The 24,505-nt window shown below is 39.7% G+C and overlaps 1 protein-coding gene across 3 annotated transcripts in view; it reads left to right on the top strand.

Annotated features, from left to right (window-relative positions):
- LOC124408861 (beta-1-syntrophin) overlaps window positions 1–24,505 on the top strand; it is a 207,253-nt gene that overhangs the window by 128,862 nt on the left and 53,886 nt on the right. For all 3 annotated transcript variants that reach the window (XM_046886115.1, XM_046886114.1, XM_046886113.1), the window contains exon 3: window positions 17,192–17,380. In XM_046886115.1, the coding sequence (XP_046742071.1) occupies window positions 17,192–17,380 (189 nt within the window). The remainder of the gene's footprint in view (window positions 1–17,191; window positions 17,381–24,505) is intronic.

The following is a 24,505-nucleotide window of genomic DNA, read 5'->3' as shown; positions in this document are numbered from 1 at the left end:
TTGAACCTGGTTTGTACCGAGAGCTTCAGGACTTTCATTTGTGGGGCCATCGACCAATTCAGCTGGGAATATTTATTCATTATGTCACTCATCGTTAGCAACATATAACCGATATTAAATCGACGTAACTATTGTATCTTATTGGAGATGACTAAATCAGTCTTTTTGAATTTTTATACTTAGTAATATTACAAGTCCTACTAACCAAAACGGCTAATTTTGGTAAAAGTATGAATCGTTCTACTTTTCATAAGCGGCGTCGAAATAATGGTCAACTACTCTACGAATCCTTAATTACAAATCGCTGATGATGGATAAACTGAACCTAATTGTTTTCATCAAGTCACTCATCATCGGCAAACGCAACTGATGGTACGATATCGAACAATGGTGAACTGTGCCAATCCTCGATTACAAATGACTGATGACCAATGAGCTGGACCTTGAATTTTAATTAATTCAGAACTACCATTGGGTGCGACGATTAACCGAACTAACGGAACACTGTGTTCAAAATTTGCTTCGTGATACTTGAATATTGAAGCAAATTCGTTTGACTATAATTTCTGGAATCGCGGAGCTCTCTTCAGAACAAATTTCGACTTTCATTTTTGCTCGGATATAATACCTATATAACGACGTCTTGTTGTCGGAAAAGCACTTTATTTCTTTTGAAAAATCGTGCAGAGCAGGTAGAGACTTGCTTGAGTTCGTCTCGCTTGGTTTTCGAGGACGAGCTTGAGGGGCGTACAGCGGACACGTGTACCACGTATTTATGCTTGAAAATAGGAAGGTTGGTATAAAGCAGCTGAGCTCCACGCTACCCCGCAGAACTGAGTCGGTCTTATTAGCTGTCAGTCTGAACTCCGCCAGTTCTAAAAGCAGCAGCCGGCATTTTGCCTTTGGCGAGCTTTTGCTCTGCTAGTCGGGGATTAGCTGCTGATTCTGCATTTGTAGTGTGTATGGAAAACTGAGTACGCGTTTGTGCAGAGCGACTTTCTAATCGCACACGAACCACAAGGCCTCTGCGGTGAACTTCTTCGATGGTTGTGACTGATTGAGCATGCTCAGCTCGTTAACGGTATCGGTGGTACCATCCGCTTCTTCACCTCCTCCTCCTCCTCCTTCTCGCTTAGGAAAATCCCATTTTCTATACCCCATCTTGGCCAGATTTAGGCAAGTTTTTATGTAAAAGAGGAGCGAGGTGAAGAGTAAAAGACATGCTCGAAACATCTCCTCAGCTTCTTTCTTCAGCCCCTCAAGATGCAGGCTGCTTGGTGATAAAATTTCATCGCCATTTAAACACCCTTAAAGTAGGTAATTACTTTACGCTGTGTGCTTGTGTATATATAGGTATGTATACATGTATATAATACGTTATTACGAAAGCTCTGAAAGATTATCAAGTGGGTCTGTGTACCATGGAAAGACACTTTGATACTTGTCAGCTTTAAAAAATAATTTCGTCTTATCCGGCTTTTTATGTGTATACCTACTTTCTCTCGTCCTCGTTTTTCTCCTTTTCTTTTCATATTTTCTTCGGGAGAAAATTTCGCCCGTGGCAACGACCGAGCAGCGGACGATTCCCTTCGTCTCTTCTTTTTATCTCTGCGTTATTTGATCGTTTAAATATTCATGTGCATCGTCTCTGAGACGGGGAGAAGACGAGGGGTTCTCGGATACCTATTTTTCGTTTAATCTGAGGCAGGTATATCATCACCATTGGGCGCGGGTACCTACAAGGGACATGTTTTTTGTTTGGGAAGATTTACACCTCCAGACAAACTAACGTAGCATCTCTTTTATACGGCAGGCAACACGTCGCGTAACTGAATTTTATCCGTTATAGACGGAAAGTGCGACGTAAAAAGGAAAATTAAATTGTTTCGCAAGAAAATGTGATGTCACGTATAGTTGTCCCAGGCTTGATAGACATCAAGATGAATCCAAAGATCTCTGAACGGTGATTTTTGAGTCAACCGTTGCCGAGTTAACGTCCTTCGAACTAAGCGCAACGTCAGTAGCGCAAAATGCGACTCGCCCGTGAAAATCGAAATAAGTTTTGCGCAGTTTGCGCATTCATCTTCCGTTTCAAAGCACGATATCTCGGGGTCAGGTTTTACTAATCTGATAAAATTGGTTTCGTTGGATTCGTCTCAGTGTCGGCTACAATCTAAGCTCACAAATTCAAGAGGAATAATTCTACTCGGCGAGAGTAATTTTCATTCGCGTTATCTTCTTCCGGCAACAGAGTGAATTCTCTCGCTCAAGAGACGCGGCGGCGAGGCGTTACTCTCAATTTGCGTTCCACTAGTTGTATATCACCGTGGTTAAGTTGACGAGGGGCTGTTTGTATCGACTGAAAGAAGAGCTCACGACCCTCGAGGGAGTGCCTGCGCGGCGGTCCGCAGAAGAGCGAGAGATCCATGATGAGAAATAGCTCGCTTCCAGGATTCTCTCTTGCGTCCAACTGTAAAGTACAGGCCTGGTTTACGCGAGAAGAGGGCCAGTCAACCCATTTCGGCAATCTGATGTTGTACTTCCGTGAAAGATCTGAGAACGGCCTGCCGCCGGGGAGCAATTCACCCTCTCCTTAACTCTCGTATTTGGTTATACTCGTACAAATTGACGGGTGTCACTAATCCTCAATTTCAAATTCAATTTTTTTTTAACCACATGCCGTTTAAATCCTCCTTGACACTCCGTTTTAAACACACACACACACACACACACACACACCTGCATAATTCTCTCTTGTGCCAGCCATTTTCGAATTATCGAAAATGAATTGGGGTTCTGGCTTACCGGGGTGAGAGCAATAATTATTAGGCAATTCATATTGGTCGAGTGGATGGCGCAGGGTGAACCGACGCGCTGTAACGCGAATCGCGAGTAATGCTCATTCGTAATTCACAATTCATCATTTTGTGGAAAGTTTGCGCACTACCTGCGCGTTTCGCGTTCGATGAAATAATATATGTATGACCAGAATCAGGGCTTCATTTTCATACCTGCCAGAGTCGTTCACCACCTTTGTCTTTTCTCTTATACCTCGCGAGATATTGTTGTTAAATCAACACTTTACTGCGCTGGAAAAAAAACAATACTAACGCTGTATTTTATACAAATGAAAACCGCGATAGCACACAAAATATTCATGGAATCATTGAACAACACAACAAGTTCAAGCTTCCTGTGTATTAATATTGTATATTGGACATTTCCATGAATATTCATCTGAATTTTCGAAATATCGTGAGCACCAGTGACTTGCTAATTGCTCCTGAATATTTTCATTCGATTTTACCTGTAGCCTGAGCTCGATTTATCGGCAGCTTATAAAGCCTTGAATAGTGAATTTCATTGCACAGCTTACAATTAGAGGTTTATCATTATTACATGATACAGAAAGTTTCTCATGTTTCCCAATGCAACGGAAATAATTGAAAAACGCAAATACAGTTCAATTTTCTTATTAATAAGATCGATGTTTTGAAGTATCTGCGAAAACACACGGTCTTACAACTTCGGAATAACTTTGGAAGAAGTTCATTTTCCAGAACATGAACGTGTCTTGCTATTCCGTGGTTTAGGTACTGAATTCCAGACAATCCCAAAGTTTTGAAGTAAGAATATTTCCCAAAAATGCAAGTGCGTTAATATAATATATTCATGCGAACTCCAGCCTTGTCATATTTACTAGAATTGAGTTTGTAACGTTAATGTAATATGATTAGAAAAACGTTGTTGCCCTGAAACTTGAGGACTGTTTTAAAATTTGGTCAACCATAATAAGTCCAGTTCATTAGACTCACATTTCGAAAACTCAAAGCCGTTGAAAAGTAGTAAAATTTTGAATTTTGTTTCGATGCTCCGTTACGGTTGAGGTTACGAACCTTATCCTCAGCTATTTGAACACTAACGAGTGTCACCACGTCCCGAATTTCCAATTTCAAGTTCGGTTCGACCCTCCGTTAAATTTGAATTCCGAGTGGATACCGAAGACGCGAGATGCACCTTTTCGAAGATATACTCTGCATGGCTGAAAAGAGGATTTGGAAGTGGGACTGCCGGTGCAGAGATAAGCACAGCCTCAATTTCGACGTTCTTGGACGGAATAAGGTGCGCCTCTGCCGAAGCGAGGATCGGTAAGGAGTTCTTGAGGCGGTAGGGAAAAACGACCGGTCTTGGGCAAATGACGAGGGGACGAACGCCGCGTGACCGGTGACCCAAAAGCGACGAAGATCGCTGGGGTGTAGCCACAGCCCCGACCACGACGGGGGTAAATTAAGTGGAAATCTGAGAACGCATCATCTGGAGAAGAGGCGGCGAGGAGAGGCGAGGAGAGGCGAGGAGAGGCGAGGAGAGGCGAGGAGAGGAGGGGAAGGTTCTCCTATCCGCGCGCAACGTAATGACCTCTCGTCAGCTGGGTCAACGACGTCGTTGAGATAGGTTTGCCGTATGTATTATGTATGGTCTCTGATGCGCTAACACACGACCGTCATCCGTCTACACCTCCAGTTACCCCTTTCGTCATCGATACACCTTGTTCAAGCACATGACGAACGAACGCCAACCCATCCCGCCGACGTGTCACAGGCCGTCATTCTGCCGCCACATGCCACAAGAACTCTCGTTACAGTGACAACCTCCCAGAGAGTAGGTATGCAGCTCTTTTGATACTACCGCTAAGTGGTCACCGTTCGTAATGGCTTCGAAAATTAAGACGGAAGTACCATGGTTATAGTGAACCTGGAATTATGATCTGAAATTTCACTTTCCTGTCCGCTGATACCGTTTTTAAACAGGTAGTTCAATGAATGTAAAAGATGATATTTTCATGGATATTCACATGTATTTTTATTGCTTTATAAAGGTGAAGTCATTTTATATTGTTTCGTATTACCATCGTGGCGGACTTTTATTTTTATTAGATTCAGTAGGTGATTTCGCCTTGATCACATTTTCGATATTGTTTCTTTTATTGAAACTGTTGCATTTTCTTTGCCGAGGACTCGTGCGGTGGTGATAAGACCTGCGATTAGTTGAAATTGGTGAACTCCTCCTTGCAGGGAGTGACTAAGAATCATTTTCTCATTACCACCACGTTCCCACGAGTTCTATCTCGCCCATTCGAACTCTTAAGGGACCTCACGAGTCGATCTGGTTAATGTCTAGAATGCCGAATGGTAAACCCAAGAGGCCAGTCGTAGCGTAAGACCTCCAGGTTTGCCTATAATTTACTCTACGTCTGTAGAACTTCAGAAATATCTTACGATTGATATTATGTTGAGAAAGAGCATAATTAACTACATAAGAAACAAAATCGGTATAAACATAAAGAAACGTGACTTGGCACGGAACAGACAAGTCAAACTGTACTCATACATGCACCATGTTACTTTCAATGTGATAATTTTCGACCGTGTTTTGTCGCCAATGAATTTATCAAAGTGTAATATAATCATTCGAACTCTAACCGCGATGAGCAGCTGGTGCCAGGCATAGAAACGTTGCGTGAAATTCACTTGGTGAACGAAGCCTGCATGCAGCCGGTGGTTACGGAAAGCGGATCCCGCAAAGGTTCCCCTGGGTCCTGCAGGCAGCGGACCGACCGCCGCGTATCCATCCAATGATTTTCGCGTCGCATCGGATCCGAGGAATTTCCACATTACCGCAGAGAGTTATACGGGCTGCACGATGCACGATGCACGATGCACGATGCACGATGCACTCGTAACACGTTCACGTTGCACCACCCAGCATCCGATACATGCTCTTCCTCCTCCTCCTCCTCGGTGTCTCTTCTCCAGACGACCAGTTACTTTAACGGGTGAGACGTGTCCCCGCATAACGCGGAAATATCCTTGCAGGCTTTTCTTTATACGAATTTTTCACGCTCTGCATACATCTGATATATTATGTATATATATTATATACGTGGGAAATTTCATGCAAACTCGACCGACGTCTGACCCTCGCGATTTCCGATTTTTTTTTCTTTCTTTTTTTATTTTGTTGCAATTGGCCCAACTCTGAAACAGTATCCTGAATTTTTTTTTTAGATCTTTTATTCAATTGCTCAGTTATTTTTAAATATTTGAAGTAATTTTGTAAAGGATATTTTTTAATATTCTTAGGGAACTGTGGTTTCCATTTCTAATATTTCAAGACCGGACCCATGATGGGCCGATTTTTTTTACATTGTATTTCACCACTTTCAATTTTTTTTTTTTGGTTAACATTGTTTGAGCGGTTTTGAAAATTGAAAAATTGAATAGTTGAAAGTGGTAAAAATCTTTCCACAATTACTAACAGGTAATATGCAGAGGTAATGAAAAATCTTTCCAGATTTATTCTGGGGTGTTCTCGATTCGTGAATTTTGATTTTTTGCCCACCCTGGAGGAAGAGAAATCTGTTGCATGATAAGCCGACCGCCAAAATAAAGAAGTGCGTACAATATTTTTCTCACTTGCCGCAGTTCCCCATGGGTCTACATCAATTTGATTCCCAAATGAAAAGGCGGCGGTGACTTTAGAGATGCTGGTAAGCGCGTGGCTGATATAATCTCAAGAGAGAAAGCGAGCGAGAGAGTTTCAAGGATTCTTCATTTCGTCCTTCCTTCTCGGCTGGGAATGAAGGTGCGGTAAATCGAGATGGATGAAGAGGAAATAAGAGACGCCGGAGTCGACGCGAGAGGGTGGAAGGTTAAGGGTAAAGGTGAGGGCGAGGGCGAGGGCGAGAGTGAAGAATAGAGAAAAATTCGGGGTCTTCTCTGTAACGAAGTGCTCTGCAGACGCCGTCGCATGACATACAACCTGTAATAGTCCCGGGTTCTCCAAATATCACTCTTCACATCCGTCTAATTTTATAAGAAATTCTATTCCTTTTACCTACCTGGGACACCAATATCTAATTTCAAACTATTTCTGATCTATATTTGAATAAATTCGTGCGGAAATTCACTCAAGGAAATCACAAATTGAGCAGATGAAAAGGCTGAATAGATCGAAACGAAACGACTAATTTGATCAGAGTTATTGATTAAATCATTAGGGATCATTGTCAATCACTAGAAATCGTTGGTCACCTTCAAAGAAATCACGGATTGTCGTATTGGAAATTGCTGCAAGTTTTATAATAATGATTTCAATTCGACGAGATTGATTTCAACTGGTTTTTATTCATTTAATCATTTTCTATCATGTGATTTCGCTAATTTTCATTCATTTCCAATTGTTATACAGGGTTCTCACACCGATTTGATGTGATATTCTGTGATCCTATCTGCTTCGGAAACCGTTAAAAATCACAAACTAGAACGCTGAAAAATCATTCGCGATTTAGATCACTTGACACACTGTAAATAAATGAATATCATATTAAATGTGACATAGAAATTGATGAAAATTATTTGAAATTAATATCTGTGAATCAAAGTCATTGATTTGGTTTCCAAGCTCAATTTTTTGCTTTTTTTTTTTTTTTTTTTTTTTTTTGATCCAGCAAATACAACGGAAGTGAGATTTTTTTCAGTAAAAGAAACGTGATTCGACACAGCAAATAAAGAAAACGATCAGAATAACGATGATTATTATCAAGTGAATCGATAAAATTTAGTGTCAATGAAATTAAAGGAACATTTCTGTCGCCATGTTTGGTCGCCATATTCGGCAAAATCAACGAATCCTTCCTCTCTCTCTGCCTCCCTCTCGCTTTCTCTCTATCTGTGGAATGGATATAGGTGCGGTTAACTGACGGTAACTAACTCAGCGTAGGACGAGAGGGGATGAAAGAGGGGAGGACGTTCGACGCGCGTCAATAATTCACCAGTTTGTTCAACTCTTCCGATTCATCGGGGCCAAATTGAACCCGTCAATTGCCATCGGCCGTTGCTCATCCATTTGTTGCGTGCCCTCGTAAACATTTTTTCCTCTGTCACCTGGAAGCCTCATCCCTCATCCCTCATCCCTCATCCCTCATCCCTTATTTCCCGGTTTTAGCCATTCCATGCCGCGAACAATGGTAGCAATGATCGAAATGTTAATTTGCCCATTTCCACACGACCCGAAACCATCCCCGTTTTTACACACCTCATCCTAGTCGTCGTCGCAGGCTTATTACAATTATTATGATTGTTATAAGCTGGGTCGAGTTTGAAACTATGTAACGCCTCAATTTTCGAGCCACGGAATTATCAAATTTTCCTCTCATCGAAATATTCTTCGACCGCTTTCACCGCTGATTCTGCAGGCGGGTTTTATTGCATTTACAGAATTTGAAATTGAAATTAACTCATCTAAATTAACCGTCACACAACGTTTCCGTCGTGTGCGTTCAATTTGCTTTTACGCGAAAAATGTTCAGTCATTTGTTAGGATACTTTTTTCTGTTCCAATGTGAACGGAAAAATATAGACATCTAGAAGCGCGAAAAAAGAATTTTTTCAATTATCAAATACGACGAAAAAAATGTTACGTCAATTCAAGTCAATTTGTTTTTTCACTTTTTTTCTAAAAAAACTAATATTTTGAGACTTGGTCTACATGGAAGTAGGCAAGATTTTTACTTAGAAATTACAGGCGAAACAATTAATTAATAAATAAGAAAAATCGAATTAAATATGAATTTCAAAACTACAAATTTATCGCGAGAAAAATTTGAAGCCAATCGATTCTGGCTATTCATGCAAAAATTGGGTTATCTACACCAAATTTCGAATTACACATTTGAGGTGCAGCGACGCAAACTTTACGTTACTTTCCCATTTTCTCGTTTTAATTCAGCGTTTTATCTAGAGCGCGGTTCGCGGTGAGGTTGAGAAGACAAATAAAAGCACAAATTAAAGGGGCAAGAAGGAGGGACGAGGGAGGAGGGAGGAAAAATGAAGAAAAGGAAAACGCGTGCATGTATATGTATAAAAACAGGGAAAATGTCAAAGCAAGGGGGAAAAAAATACGCATACTTTAACGAATAAAATATAACCCAAGCTTTTTTCTGTCCTTTGTTCTCTTTCTCTCGCGATTCTCTCGCCTTGAACGTATAAATGTTTTACAAGCATCCCGGAAATCCCTCTGAAGTCGAGATAAAACTGTGCTTTTACGGCCCGCTTATTGGGACGTGTTGGCAGTCTGGTTCTTCGTTACTTGCGCTATCCACGATTTAGGTTTAATCTCTGAGTGGCTGTCTTCTCCACCAAATTTCCTCCCTTCGCCTTCATGCTGACACGTCAAATTCGCGACCAATTTAGCCATGCTTGAGGTGTACACTGTTTGAAAATAGTAAGGTTATATTTTTTTCATTTCCGTTAAAAATGATTATTCTAAAAGTTATGTGCAATTAAATTTCACTATTTTTCATTTATTTATAGATATCTTTGCACGCGTTCAATTAGTATAATATTTTGTTACAGATTAAAAAAGAAACCATCGTCAAATCAAACTAGTAAAATACGAAATGAAAAAAATAGATTAAATTTTCCTATTTTCAGAGCGATTAAAGTGTAAATGTTCGTTTCACATATATAATATACAGTAAAGGCATACATACGAAAACTAATCTCTATTGTATACAAGGACAATATGTAGAATCTAGACTGTTTATGTTTACAATTACTACGCCCTTATGTGTCCAGAGGGACAGGTAATAACTGAGTCTTGTTCGGCGCATCAGTTCGTCAGTGTTGTCGAATGTTTGAGAGAAGGAAGACGTAATAAAACCTTGGTGACTAGAATCTTAAGTGAATAACCCATTCCCTGTACTAAATAATATATTCCTGATTTTCTGATTAATTGTGAAAATTAAAATCCGTCATTTATTTATCAAATGTTAAAAAATTGTTTCTAAATACGAATAACACGATTTTGCAGTTCAAAAATTGAGTGTGAATTGTTCTTCAAATTCAATTATTATCCCGTAATGTGTCGATTGGAACCACTTTTTAATAAAAATCACTTTGTTATTCCTTTGAAGTCGACAGTGAATTATAAAAACGTGATATTGAAGCACTTGAGTATTCGGTCGGGATTAACGGTTCGATGACAATAATAACCGACGACGTCGACAAATCCATGGTGCATGGCAAGTGTGACGCTGACGTCGAGAGTGACGTATAATCGATTCTAGTGTAACTACAATCACTATTCGCATCGCTCTGCAGTCTATATACCGTTCTTTGATGAAAAGGGTTACCGGATGTCGATACAAAGACGGGAAATCAGTGATTAATTGCTTTTTAAACAACGGGAAAGTGAAATGAAAAAATTAAAATGTAGTTGTCAAGTGAACGTGGTTTTCTATTTTTCCTTTTTAGTTTATTATTTCATTTACTTTTTTTCTCAATTCGGCGAAACTAATTTCTTGTGTATAGATCATTCCACTTCAATTACCTGAAAACACATGCACGGCGGATATTTTGAGGGGGCTCTGAATTGAATTGTATTATCATTCAAAATTCGAATTTTAAAGCGGTGCAAAATATACGAGCAAACATGAATTCAGGTTTTAATATTTTTTTTTTCCCCTCAAATCGACCGATTTTTCCGTGAATTTTCATGTTTGAGAACGTAGAATTTACGAATAAAATCATGATTATAAAAAAATAAATAAACAAATGAAATAAACCATCTTCTCCACAGATTGTTTACTTTTTTAAAAACAATCTTTCAAAATGAAAATAATTATTTTACAGAAGCTCTTTTTTATAATATAAGTATTTTCTTCTGGTTCAAGTTGGAATTTTCGAAAAGTCATCGCTGCGGTGTACGAATAAATGAATTTGACGAATCTTGAATGCGCGACTGACTACCTTTGTTTCCAATTAATCCTCCTTAGAGAATTGGCATTCACTGGATTCACACCCCGACCACCGTTCGGCTTAGGAAAACCGGACGCAGTTATCATCCCTCGTTACAATCATTGCATGTAGGGTAGGTTCTTGTATTTAGCGGGCAACTCGCGGTGGGTTTGTGATTTATTTCATTGCCGTATTAACGATAATAAACTTGGCCCTCCCCGTCGTTGCTGCATGCGTAGCATTGTTTTGCCTTTCAATTAAAACAAGCGTTAGTTCCGGTTATCGTGTTTCTTGCGCTTCCGACGCGGCGCGTCGCGACGCCCTTCGATGAACGCGAGGGGCGATCCCTCCTATATCTTCTTCCACAGCAGACACACACACACACACACACACACACAGCCGGGATAAAAGCACGCCCGGGATTTATGCCCCCGTATATTTATACGCGTTTCCGGTATGTTCACATGAGCATGCAGAGACCTCCGGTGGATATTTAATGTCTATTGTCAGCTGAAAGGCGAAATATTCATCCCTCTATTTTTTTCTTTTTCGGCAGCCGGGGGAGGAAAAAGAGAAAAATTACCATCGCGGTAATTATTGTATGACAGGCCAATTTTAATTACGGACGAATGATGTAGGTACACGTGTATAATAACAATTCCGTATGTGTACATACGGTGTATTTTGTATATAAATTTTTACCCTAATAATTATATGGGAATTTTCCCTACGGTGGCAAAATGACCGTGCATAAAATCGAGTAATCCAAGCTAATGAAATTGTTGGTGTATTAACGGGAATTTTTTTGTTTGTTTTTTATTTTTATTCATCGTCAAAACCCAATTTGTTCATTTATTTATTAATTTTATTATTTAAAGCTTCGTTGTTCGTTATAAACGCTAAATAATTTAAATATGTATCGTGAGTGCAGTGCAAAAAAAAAATCAGTGAAACGGAAGAACGTGTAAACTGAATTAAGGTTCAAACAGTGGAATCGAGTTGAATTTTCTATAATGAAAAGAATCCCTCTCTTCATCTGGAAAACATATTTTCAATTGAATATTCAAGTGAGTGAAGTTTAGTTTTTGACATTTAATTACTAAGCGGGTAATCATTATTCGATAATTTTTATTCACTGACTGCAAATATCACCTAGGAACTGATTTTTATTAACGTGGCTGACTGGAAATAGGTAATTAACTAATTTTTGAGAATAACCAAGTCTCAGGATAATTCCTTCTCTGCGAATCCAATTCAACCGATACGTTCCGCTAATTTTTTAACATTTTTTCATACGATTTCTGACTATCGCTTCAAACCTGATTTATGCAGTCTTGTTGTCGCTACGGACTTTAAATCGATTTTTATTAATTTCAGCAATTAGAGCGAAACACCGATCGTTGTTTATTATGACGTTTTGAAAGATTGATTAACAATGATAATTTTGATAAACGATAATAAAATTTCGTGTATATCTTAACTGAATATTTTCTCTCTCTTGCTCTATTTATTTCTTATGAATAAAATTTTCGTTCACCTCACGTCTATTAAAATATCAATGCGAAAAGAACCGTTCTCATCTGCTTGGCATTACAAACGTGGAGAAAATAGAAAAAAAGAAAAAAAAAAAACATAATCTACTCAGAGAATATCAGGCAAGCAGGTGGGCGGAATTTTACCGAGTCGAAGTCACGTATCGAAACACGCAGTAAAGCCGAGGGTTAATCGCAACTCGAATCACGTGCCCCGACTTTTCTTGGTCTAATTTTTATCCGGGCTTATTATAACCGCCGAAGGGATAGCAAGTCTGATGTTCCAGTTAGCAGAAGGAATCTCTTTCGTTTTCTTCATCTTTTTCTTCATCCCCGGTTAATGGATTATTTGATATAGATTTGAACTGAAACGAGGGCTGAAGTAGTTGACCAATTAAATTTTTTAACAATACCTTATATGTATAATGTATATATATATATGTATATAATCCACATATAAATATATATAATCCAGAAATGATGTCGTATAAAACGCTTTGAAAAGAGAAAAACGGAGGAAAAAATTTTATATACACTTTACACACCGCTAAATTAATCACTTCGTGCGGTTCAGTGAGTTGTTCGAACATTTTCGACGGCCACAGTGATTTTTAAATGTGCGCGTACGGCTGCTATAGAAAGAGAGAGAGGGAGAAAGAGAGAAAAAAGCGTTCACTTGCATCGATCAATAGAACGCAGTGCATTCTGGATAAATATGTTTGTATGGTGTTTTTAGAATTTGTTTTTTTCAGTTTAGTTTGCTTTTGTTTTTTTTGTTTTTTTTTTGTTTTTTTTTTTAATGCAGCACAAAATCAACTAGACAAATGTATAAATAAAGGAACAAACAAATGACGAATATCAATACAGTAAAGTTTTAAACCCAATACGATAATGTGAATGTGTGAACCTCCTGAATGCAGGTGGGTGTGTTTTATTCGTCAGAATGTGTCATATTCACGCCTGGAAGAGTATTTAATCGAACGGATTTTCGCGTCGCGTATTTTGATATACTGTACGGTCGCTTCGGGCGAAATCGGTACCGATTTTTGGGGAAATAAAACAACCCTCGATTATTCGATGGTTGAACAAAAAGGAAGCGAAGAAGAAAAACGTCCAGTAATAATTATGGCAATAATCAAGAATGGTTTCGAATTATGGAAACCCAAATATATGTTTGTATATATAAATATATATATATAAATATATATACACACAAGAATAGGAAGAGGAAACTAAAAGACAGGAAATTTCGTTTCGCGGTCATCGACGGTGTGAGTGAAGCCCGAAGGGAAAAAAGCTAGAAAAAAGTAACCAAACTCGAAGTCAATTCTGTAAGATTTAGCAATTACCAGAACAGTGACAAAAAATTTTTTGTTTTTATTCTTATTCGTTATGCGGTTCGTTTTGCGTGTAACTCGGGCATTTTGAAATTGGAAATCTCGAATTTGCACCCTTGCGTTGAAATTTGGATCAAATCGTTTTCAAATTTCTTCTCAAATATATTTGTCAGTACATAATAATCTTCTGTTTAGGATATCGAACGGAGAAAAATTTGAAGCGAAATATTTTTCGTAAAAATCTCGACAGTGCAAAAGAAAAGAAAAAAAACAAAACAGACGAATGGAAAATAAAGAAAAAAGCAGAAAAAAGATTTACTCGCTTCAGAATGAACAAGAAATTCGTCACAATTTTCTTGTTTCTCGACTGTGTGAAGTCACTGGCTCGTAAAAATTTCATTACGGAGTTTATGTTTACATATATTATACACATGCATGTAGCCGTGTAAAAAAACAAACATTGCGCTTGACGAGTTCGCGAGAAATTCACGAAAATTAAAAACAACGAGAAAAAAAATAAAAAAATAAAAAAATTCAAAGAATCAAAGAGAGGGTCGAAAAATAAATTGTTTCACTCAACCCTTGTTTTTCTTCTTTCGCTTGTGCGGCCTTTTGTCAATTCTCTTTACTTATCTTTACCATGTTTCCGAATAAAAATTTCTTCGCACGGCTAATTGAAAAGCGTTTGAAAAAAGTGTTTCGAAAGTATTTTCATTTTTATTTTTCTTAAATTTGTTTTCTCGTTTGTCTCTCTTTCGTTTCTTCAGCGAGTGAAACGGCACGCGGTTTTTATACGTGTCTGAAATCGTTGACGAGAAATTTTCTGGATAAAGAATCTTTGCCGGTTATTAGGCCGGGATAGTTATAAGGAGGCGAACTCGTTGCCACGGGGTGAAAGCAGGTGGTGGTGGCGGTAAGTTGGTAAGGATATTGTTCCCATGGCGATGCCCTGAGTGGTGGAACTGTCTTCCAGTTTCCACAATATTCGAGCGTTTATCTTAACGACGCCTTCCTTCGAAGACCAACTTCGTTAAGTGTTCCGGACTTCGCGAGTCTCTCTCCCTTCCTTCTCTCCGATTCCTCTTTCTCCAGGGTGGCCACACACACACACACACACACACACACCTGGAAAACCTGGAATTGTCAGGGGATTTTTTTATTTGGCCATGGAAAAAATTGGTAAATATCAGCTTTCCATCACAATTCTTTGGTTAATAATATTCGTCGACAGTTCGTAGCTAATATACATACATATATTTTTTTCTAAAAATCAAAATACCGCTTTTCTACAGAAGGAAAAAAATTAATACCACTACCTAATAACAATAATATCTCGTATCTAGAATTTCGAAAAACAGATTACAAAAAAAATGTGTATGTATGCAATAAAAAGCTTGGGGTGGCAAAGACTTCGACGGATGGAAATCACTGTACGTGGGTTCTAAATTGAGCTGATGATCGGGTCGTGAATAGCGATTAATGACGTCATCATCGGAAGGTCGTGCTTCCGGTAATTACCCTCGGCCATGGGCAAGGGCGTTGGGGTTCTCCGGAGTCGCTGGCCCTTCGCAAGGCTTTCCCTCTTCTCCTCGACCTCCCTCTTTGGGAGATTACACCGAGGCACGATCCTGGAGGACCTTTTGATTCAGGTCCGACCACTCCTTCGTCCGATTGATCGCTCGCAGCAATTTCAATCCCGATCGCGATACAAATTCTACCGTCATTTATCTCTCCCTGTTTGTATTTGTGTACAATTTAGGATGGATCCGGAGGAGAATTTTTTTCTTTCAATTGGTAAACGTATTTCTCTTGATTTTCCACCATGAAACCATCTAAAAAGTTCGTTTAGGCTAAAATATTGTTTTTGTCAAAAGATGAGCATTCTACGTTTGTTTGTTGCTGTTTTTTTCATTTTATATATTTGTTTTAAATTAATGAAGTATCGTGAATACATTTCTTTATTGCTTACATCAATCACAATATCAATTTACGTTACAAAGAAGACTCACACTTATAATCTCCAGTTGATGTTTGAGAACTGGATCTGACGACTTTTTCATTATTCATTCAATCTCACAAAATGAATTTATTATTTAATACGAACTTTTAATTTCGGAGAATAAAATTCTCGGTTTATATATCGTTGTGTTACGGATCGCCATCTTTCGGTTGAATATAAATGTCAGGAAAGAAATAATAATCGAAATGTGCTACAACATGTATCTTTAAAAATTCAAAAAAATGTCTGAAGAAAAGTGTAAAATCAAATGAGCCCGATCATCCGCATAACGTAGAAAGAGTTCGTCTTTTCACAGAATCTTTCTTCTAACCTAAAGAAACCTGTTAAGGGTTGTCACGGCGGAAAATCGTAAATTATTTTTTTTAAAAACCACCTAACATATCCTTTTGTTCCTCGGCTGTCCGATTTGTCTGCGAGTTTTTTGCTTCTATTCAAGTATATGTGTACTTATACACACACATACGCACACACACCCACATATACATTTCTCTCTCTTTCTCTCTCGCCATCCGGCGCGAAATTGAAATGCTTGAAATGCTCAGCGGGTGCCCGGGGCTATTTTGGATACCACAAAGAGTTGGTATACTCCTGGGACACCCGGGGTTTCGGGGGTATCGCGTCTGGCCGGCGCAGTCCAGAATTCACCCCTGAAAATCCTCCCTCTCCGTCATATATGAGAGTATAAAGTCCTTTTGGGAGACCGATAGAATGCCCCTCCGCCCTCTATCGAGTCTCTCCCTGTTTCTTCCCCCCTTTCCACCACTCTGCGGGAAATCGGGAAGACGTACTCTGCACTGCGTGCGTGTATATGGAAACGCCAAATCTTCTCCAATTTCTTTTTATTGCCCAAAACGTGTCTTCGGCGCGAAGAACTCCCTCAACTCTGCTCAACTCCAGCCTCTCTATCTCTCTCTCTCTCACTTTCACTCTCTCACTATCTCCTATCTATTCGCATCCTACGGGATTTCTTCGCGTACTGAATTTGCCATGAACGTGGACTGGAACGCACTGCAGTTCATCTAAAGTTGCTGCAGAACGAAAACCTCTTGCTTGTATCATGAAAATGTAACTTATTCGTGGTGACATCGAGGTACGAGCATTATATGCGTACAGTGTATCGGATATACGTTGTATAAAATGTTACTTAGTTGATAATGAAAAAAACGTAGTACAGAAACTGTATCTGTAAATCTGATTTATCAGGAGCCGTTGGCAGTGTAGAAAGATTTTTGTTAAACTACCGAGTTCCAAAAATCGGTCATATCTGATCTCCTTAACAAAAGCAAAAACATGTTGATTCACTAAATCAGCTGACATAAGGTTCAACATTCTTTAAAAAAAAAATGCAAATTTGATAACAATATACACAAAATTGAAATTGTTTTGCTTGTCCTGCCGATTTTGCGAATGAATAAAAAATAGGAGAAAAATCGGTGAAATAATGAATCAAATTATTCGTTGAAAATTTTTATTGTAAAAATAACGGCTAAGTTATTTTTGTTTCAGTGAAATATCTTCGCGAGGTTACACCCTACTTCCGCAAGGCATCGATAATCCAGGAAGTTGGGTGGGAGCTTCAGAGAGGATTCCTGAGCGCAGCTCCTCCACCCCCAAAGTCACCGCCGAGAGCGGACACTCGATACCTTCCACTCCAACTATGCAGATTGACCAGAAGTCATCCCTCTTCTGATCCAGGTAAGCCCTTGAGAGTCTCGTTTGTCCCCTTCGCGCGGTGCAGATGATATAATAAAACACGCTTCGGTTCCTGGAGTCCCGTGGACTGCATTGGCTGATTGACATCGTTCCAGATCGCTTCGCTGTCTGCGCCTCTTATATTCTCCACTCGAATATCGTTACGCTCTGAGGGAGAGGGGAGGGGGGATGGGGGATGGATATCATCGAGTGGCTTTATTCGTCCGGTCCTCGTGATCATCTCAAGATGATTTTTTCATCCCGTTGTAACTTACTTTTCCCAAGTATTTACAATTTTAGGTTTATTATCGCCGTAGACCGAAATCATACCCTCTTCTAAATGTGGAGATGAATATTTACTTTATTAGAAGTGATTTTAGAGGAGTTTGGGAGTGCGGGAATAGCAGTCGAATCCAATATAATTAAATAGTAAATTTTCATTCTAATATCGAAGGGTGGGGTCAAAAACTTAGAAAATAAAATAACGAAAAATGTATTGTTATAAATCTTAATTTTCGAAAATGTCTGATTACCATGACTACTAATCAACGTATTATGATCAACGTAACGAAAGTATTGAATCAAACAACCATCTATGCATACATCAATCGTAGTAAATTTATTAAATTTCTTAACATCTTACTCCAACCAAACAATTTATCGATCGAACAAGTAGAAAATTTGGAAGAACAATTTATTTTGTTCATGTTTTCTCTCCGCGAACATTTTGGATTAGTCCCTTATTCCGTAATAAATTTTAGTGTCGATCTTTTCCGTTTTTAAGTCGTTTTTGAAATTTTTTTTTCTCTTACCTCATCCCTATTTCCATTATTAATTCCTGAACCTAAAAGTCTAGGACGGTTTGAGATCCACTGTGCTGAACTATTTCAGGCTCAGGGTGAACGATGCGTCAAAATGAAACGGGTTCAATAAGGGACCCTTACGTACTGCTCACTATATAACTGTCGTAGAGACAATGAGATTAAGATTTATCAACCATGAAAGTAGTGCCACAGTAAAATTATGAGATCGTGAGCTAGAATAATTAATCTCACAGGTCTCTTCAAGGGCCTCTAGACTAATACTCGGCGAAGGTGAAGCAATTTATACTCTATGCAAAGAAATCTTTTTCCCCATGGTTTACATCAGACCGTGCAGCTTTATTATCATATCTACTCAACACTTCAAACGCGTGTAAAGCTGAAATATATTTCGTTTCTTCTTCACTATTTCGTTTTTATTTTTTAACAAGATTAAGTTACGAAGATACCTTATTATATATTCACAGATTTTATACATGTGGGATTTGGATTATCTCTAGTTATCATTCTTAGCCTCGATTTAAACGCGTTTTTGACGGGCTCTAACTTTGTTAAAGAAGCTCTGCTTGTCTCTTGGGGTGCGTTTTCAGCTGGTACATATCATATCTGAGCTACAGTTTTTAGAAGAAAAAAAAAAAGAAAAAAAAAACACACACACCTCATTACCATATTTCTTCCTAACGTTACGCGAAACTCGGAAAATTGTACAAACTTCGTATAACAAACCCTAGACTTTGCGTTAGCATATTCGTGCATGGGAGAATATTTGGATGATGATTTGAAAGCATAGAACCGCGGTGGAATCCGTATGACTGAAAATTATAATTGCTTGGGGAAGGTCTCGCGGTTTGCTTGTCAAATCGTATTTGGTGACAGTATTCCTCATTATTGGCTTCCTAGAGCTCGACGCTCTCTAGCTACTTACCGTAATCTTGGACAGGTGGGTTGTTAGGTTACTGTGACAGGGGAGCAACTATTACGCGATGTGAAATTTCTGCGAAACTTGCTGATATATATTGACATGCAGACTTGACAACTTGTCTCGCATATACACGTCTGTCACAGAAAATCATGTAACGGATTTAACGGCTCAAACTCGAGAATTTTAAATAATTATGTGAGAGAAAATAGATGATCCTGTGCAATTTTTTTTTTTATTTTCCTATTTCACCAGTAATAGCGTAACTCATGATTAATACATCTTGTGCTTTACTGAAATATCATTGACGTTAGTCAATTTAAGGGGATATTTGCTAACAGAGAATTCATTTTTTATCGAAACGATTGATCTGATTTATCGGAATTGGACTAATTATTACTATACGACTTTATTATTTATTACATTACAAAAACTCTTTTTACAGCCTGCAACGAAACAAACCTAATTCTTTGTTTGATTACGTGATCTGTATCGAATTTCTTCTGTTCTCTATAAAGTGAAGCGGGAACTCTTTTTGATAAAATTAAAATCATTTAACATTGATATTGCCTTTCAAACCACTATTTTATCCATTTTTATTCTAACGACATCCAGTTTCCCTTTTTTGGGGAAGAAAAAAAAATACAGGAATAACGTTGCCATTGGCTGTGGAAATAATGTACCTCGTACGCAACAATGTAACGTATTCTTCTCTCTCGATTCAGAATAACGTCATTTATCTCTCGACTGGCTGTTTCAGCCTTGGAATTGAGTACTTCTCTGATTCGTTTCGTCTGCTCACTCGTATAATAATCGCGACATATGAGAGAATTTTCAGCCCCCTTTGATCTCACGGACTGTCGCACCGCGATAATTTGGTGAAAGTAAAGTCGTTTGGCATTCTGCAGGTGCAGAGGATGAATGTATATAATAACAGTAAATTCGTTCTTGTCCCAGGAAAAAATGTTCGCGAGCCTCGTTTACAGCTTTTCGGCGGTGGCCCGGAAATTTCAGGAATTCACACTTCTCAGATTCATCTCAGGGAATTCCCCTCTGAAGTATTCTGGAAATTTGGAATTACTTTAGGCCAAGTTTCCGCGCGTTGAATTTTCCTTGCCATTTGATTTACAAACGATTTTAGTCCTTTCGAAATTTATAAAAATAAATAAATGCACGGGTTTCGATTCCTCTAGTTAACACCGGGAACAAGGGACAGGAAAATACTCTCTGTAACCCGACGGATTTTGTTTCGCTTTGCCTCTTCGGCCTCTTTTCATCCCTTCATCCTTGTACTATAACCGTGATCGAAGAGCTGAGAGTATCGTGTTCCGGATTTTTTCAACAAGGAGCTTGCAGCCCTCGGATATCGCGAAGAGGCGACCCGACGCGATATTGATTTCAAGTCAAATAAACACTCCGGAGTATTCGAGCAGGAGAGGGTGCAGGCATCATGATACGGGAACCACGCTCTGAACTCTCGCGCATGTGGAAAGTCAGAAAACTGAGAGCAAGTTGACTTCCAAACACGCAAACAAACACTGCTCATCGGAGTCGAAAGTTCACGGCAGGCCCTGTCATACCGTGCTCTATTGGAGAAAGGGAGAAGTCAGAGAAGTCAGAGAAGTCTCATTTCCTCCGCTTAACCGGGCAAACAAATACTAATTAATAACTTGTCAAAGCTACTACCGTCCCTAGCCTACCGCGTCCTGGGGAGTCCCGCTGAAACGGAAGCATCTTCGTGACCCGACAAGACGATATGATATCGTCTCACCTAATGAGAGTCTCGAATCAAGGGTTGCACCCTTGGAAGTTGAGAAATATATTAACGGACGTTGAAATCATTCCTTCGCAAAGTTCTTATCCTGCGATTGGCAATGGAATTCATGTCATCATACCAAGGAAGAAAGAGAGAGAATATGGGCTCGTGGTGACTTGTTGTTAGGTGATTTTTCATTGCTAATAATTGGGTCTATTTGGTATCAAGCTTTTTTTGTAAATGAAAGAACCTGGGACAGATTCAACTTTTGTTTATTCATCGACAATTAAACTGTGATTACTGAGTTTTCTTCGATCTTTGAGTGTTGGTACTGTCGGTTGAAGCCAGTGTAACGGTACGAAAGTTCGGAATCTTAGGTGTGTTTGTACCTACGTAGGTATGGGATATTATTTGGCAAGCGGTGAAGGAGAGTCGAGTCTCGGGACCAGAATGCTTACAACGGTTAACCGAGTTAACTCGCTGAGAATTTAATTATCCATTTGTGCGTGAGCTTCGTCGGAGAGAAACAACGTGGAAGTTTCGCGTGATACGTTTTCACCACCGCGTGACGTGACGTGGAGTCGAGTTCAAGATGACGAGCAAGAGTAAGAGTCACGGTTAAAGTTACACTAAAAGGAAGATAACATCCTGCTTACCTTTGTCCTGGATACTGACTGTCATTCACCGTCCTCAACAAAGATTGTGCGTTTGATCAAAATGGTGAATCTATTTTCAATTTGCTAAAAAGAGAAAGGTCAAATCGATCATTTAGATGCACGAGCCTCGTGAAAGAACGATTTTACTTCTTCATGGACGCGATACTGTCCCGCTTTGTTCAGGTCTCTCTTTCTTTGTCATCCGGAGGAGGTATTATTATTTTTCCTTCGCCCGATGATAAACGATTCTGGTTACGTTGTGGCAAAATTTTCCTTGGCTCAAACTGGACGTTTTACCGTGCGGACGGGGGGTTGAGTAACAGTATTTACCCCGTGGCAGGAGAATGAATGATGTGTAAGCAATCCGAGCAAGACATCAACATTCTCCCACCGAAAAATGACGAGTAACTCAACGAGCTTTCTACGTCACATTCCATTCCCCGAGCCCTGCTGTTTGATTACCTTGTATATCCCGTTCGGTATTTGTTCAGGACGTCGGTATTCAGGTGCTGGTGAGTGAAGTCACACGAGGCATTTTGTCATTAATTATTTTTCGAAGGCACATTGTGGCAGGTTCTGAACGTGCTTCGCGTACCGAGAAAGTCACCGAATCGATCCGTCATTCCTCTTATCAATCGCTGAAGCCATGTAGAAATTTTTCTTCTTCTTCTTCTTCTTCTTCTTCTTCTTCTTCCTCTTTCTTTTCTTTTCTTTTCTTTTCTTACGTTCGAAAGCGAAACGACCGGGACAAGTTTTTAGATTTGTGGGGAGCTTACCCCGCAAGAAGTAGTAGTAGTCGTCAGTAGCGAGAGACGGTTTTACAACTTGTTCACTTCGAGCCGAACTTTTCATCTGTATCGGCTCGTGCACCTCACTCTTTATATATACTTATCCCAGAGACAGCCTCGCTGCGCACCGTGTCCAGACAGCTCGAAAGCGAGAAGAGACTCGAATTACGTTGAGCGTAAAGTTCAGAGCAGATAGATCCACATCGCCTCGATTTACTCTGCTGAGAATAAACGTCGCACTGCGCAGAGACCTTCTTATCTTGACACGGGTTACTACGATATTTGTCACTCCCTGGAATTACCAGACTTCCTTCGTCTCTGAGCTAAAATTTTCACGGAAAATCACTATCGCAGAGATGTAAGCTGGGTGAAATGGGATTCAACGATTTGGCCAAATTACGCACTTCTTTAGATTTACATTTTACTTAGTATGCTAACCTCGGGTCAATATCAACCAGCGATTGATATTTAACAGAAGCAATAAAGAAGGTCTTTGAGAAGCTCTTCAGCCCTCGACGATTTTAAAATCTCTTGGCGATTGCGGGTAAAGACAGGAAAGAAGACGGTATAAGCTCAAGATTCAATCGAACCATAATTGTCAAACGTCGAATACTCTAGCTACCTTGGCAATGAATCGAGGAAAAGGTGTTTTCCGAAATAACAATGAACCGCTTTGCTGTTTACTGACTCCTTCCGGTATCCGCTGACTAGGCTCGTCTGCCTTGGCGGTAGTTTTAAATAACTTATTGCGAGGTTTATACGAACTTATCGGTGAGAGTAGGTTTAAGCTGGATTAGCGAGAGCCAACTTCTAGGGGTGAGAGTGGCTCGAAGAGATTTTCTTCGCCTTCGTAGCAACCGCAGCGGTTTGATAGTGGTGTATACGTGTGTAGATATATATAGGAGGTACGAGTGTCCTATATTCGTCGCAGGTTTTAATTGAATATGCAACGTGCACGCGTCCGCTTTAATATCGACTGTAGAAGCATCCTCCTCTACAGTGCAGTAAACGAACGAAAAGGAGAGAGAGAGAGAAAGAGAGCGAGAGACTTTATAGTGGCCCGGAAACGCGAAAGATACCGCACGTTTCTGATTGCTTTTCTTACCCCTCTCATACCTGTTCCGTCGTTTTGTTCTCCTCAACTTTCGTCTCTCTTCTTCTCTCCAAGTGTGGCACACACTCGGGACCTGGTTTTTCCCTTTGTTTTTTTTTCCGATGCTCTGTGTGGTGGGAAGTAAGAAAGCTTTATAGAATTAAGAGCCCATTCGCTGTTCGTTAACTTGACGATAGTGCCCGGCGGATGTCGACCCACCCATGGTCCCTATCTATTCCTGGAGTTGCCTCTATTTTTTCGGTAGCTTTTTCTTCCTTTCTTACCTTTTTTCTTCTTGCTCTTTCTTTTATTAGCATTGATTTAATCAAGCGATAAAATGGACCTCTTTTCCTTGCTCCAGAAAAGATTTTCTTCTTACTTTCCACATGCTGCGGGGATAGCTGCCGGACTAACAAGTTTGTTTGACGTCCTTTAGCCTCGCCCGAAAAATCTTTGGAAACACTCAACCGTATATCCGCAGTTCTCTTCTCTGGCCGATGAGGCTCTGATTCGGGTGACGGGATCATTGTTTGTTGTAGACTGTACACTATCATCAGGGTTCCACTCCTCGCTGAGCACTCAGCCAAATCCTTGAGAGCACTACCGAAAGCAAAATCTTCCTAATATGCTGCACTGTTTGATGTTTCTTCATTGGCAGTAATTTCGATCTCGGAATACTCCATATCTCGTTACACGGCATCCGCGATCCCACCGGGAAATTTCAAAGCTACGATCGGAAAGCGAGTGGATTAATTTTTAGTCTGAATGTTTGAAGATCATGGACGAATTTTTTATCACAATGGTCTGACCAACAAGGCGCGAATCTTGGTCCGTGCAACTTTTTGTCGATCACAGTGTCACCTGGGAACGTGGGTAGAACTTCAGAAGGCGAACAGGCAGACATAGATGCATATATTCAGTGTATCAAACGGTACCCGCTCCACTTCACGCCGAAGGCTCTAATTAATTTACGATCAATTCACTTTGATCAGTAACCCATATATCCCCGAGCCGACGTGCGTCGCACCTGGTGAATTGAGCTTGGCAACCATCGTGAACGAGGCACGTTGGAAACGTAGCGCGTGTATTTGTATT

The sequence above is a fragment of the Diprion similis genome, chromosome 8, assembly GCF_021155765.1.
Source record: "Diprion similis isolate iyDipSimi1 chromosome 8, iyDipSimi1.1, whole genome shotgun sequence".
NCBI classification, from domain to species: Eukaryota; Metazoa; Arthropoda; class Insecta; order Hymenoptera; family Diprionidae; genus Diprion; species Diprion similis.
The sequence above is the reverse complement of the archived record's forward strand: the minus strand, read 5'-3'. Positions and strand labels throughout refer to the sequence as shown.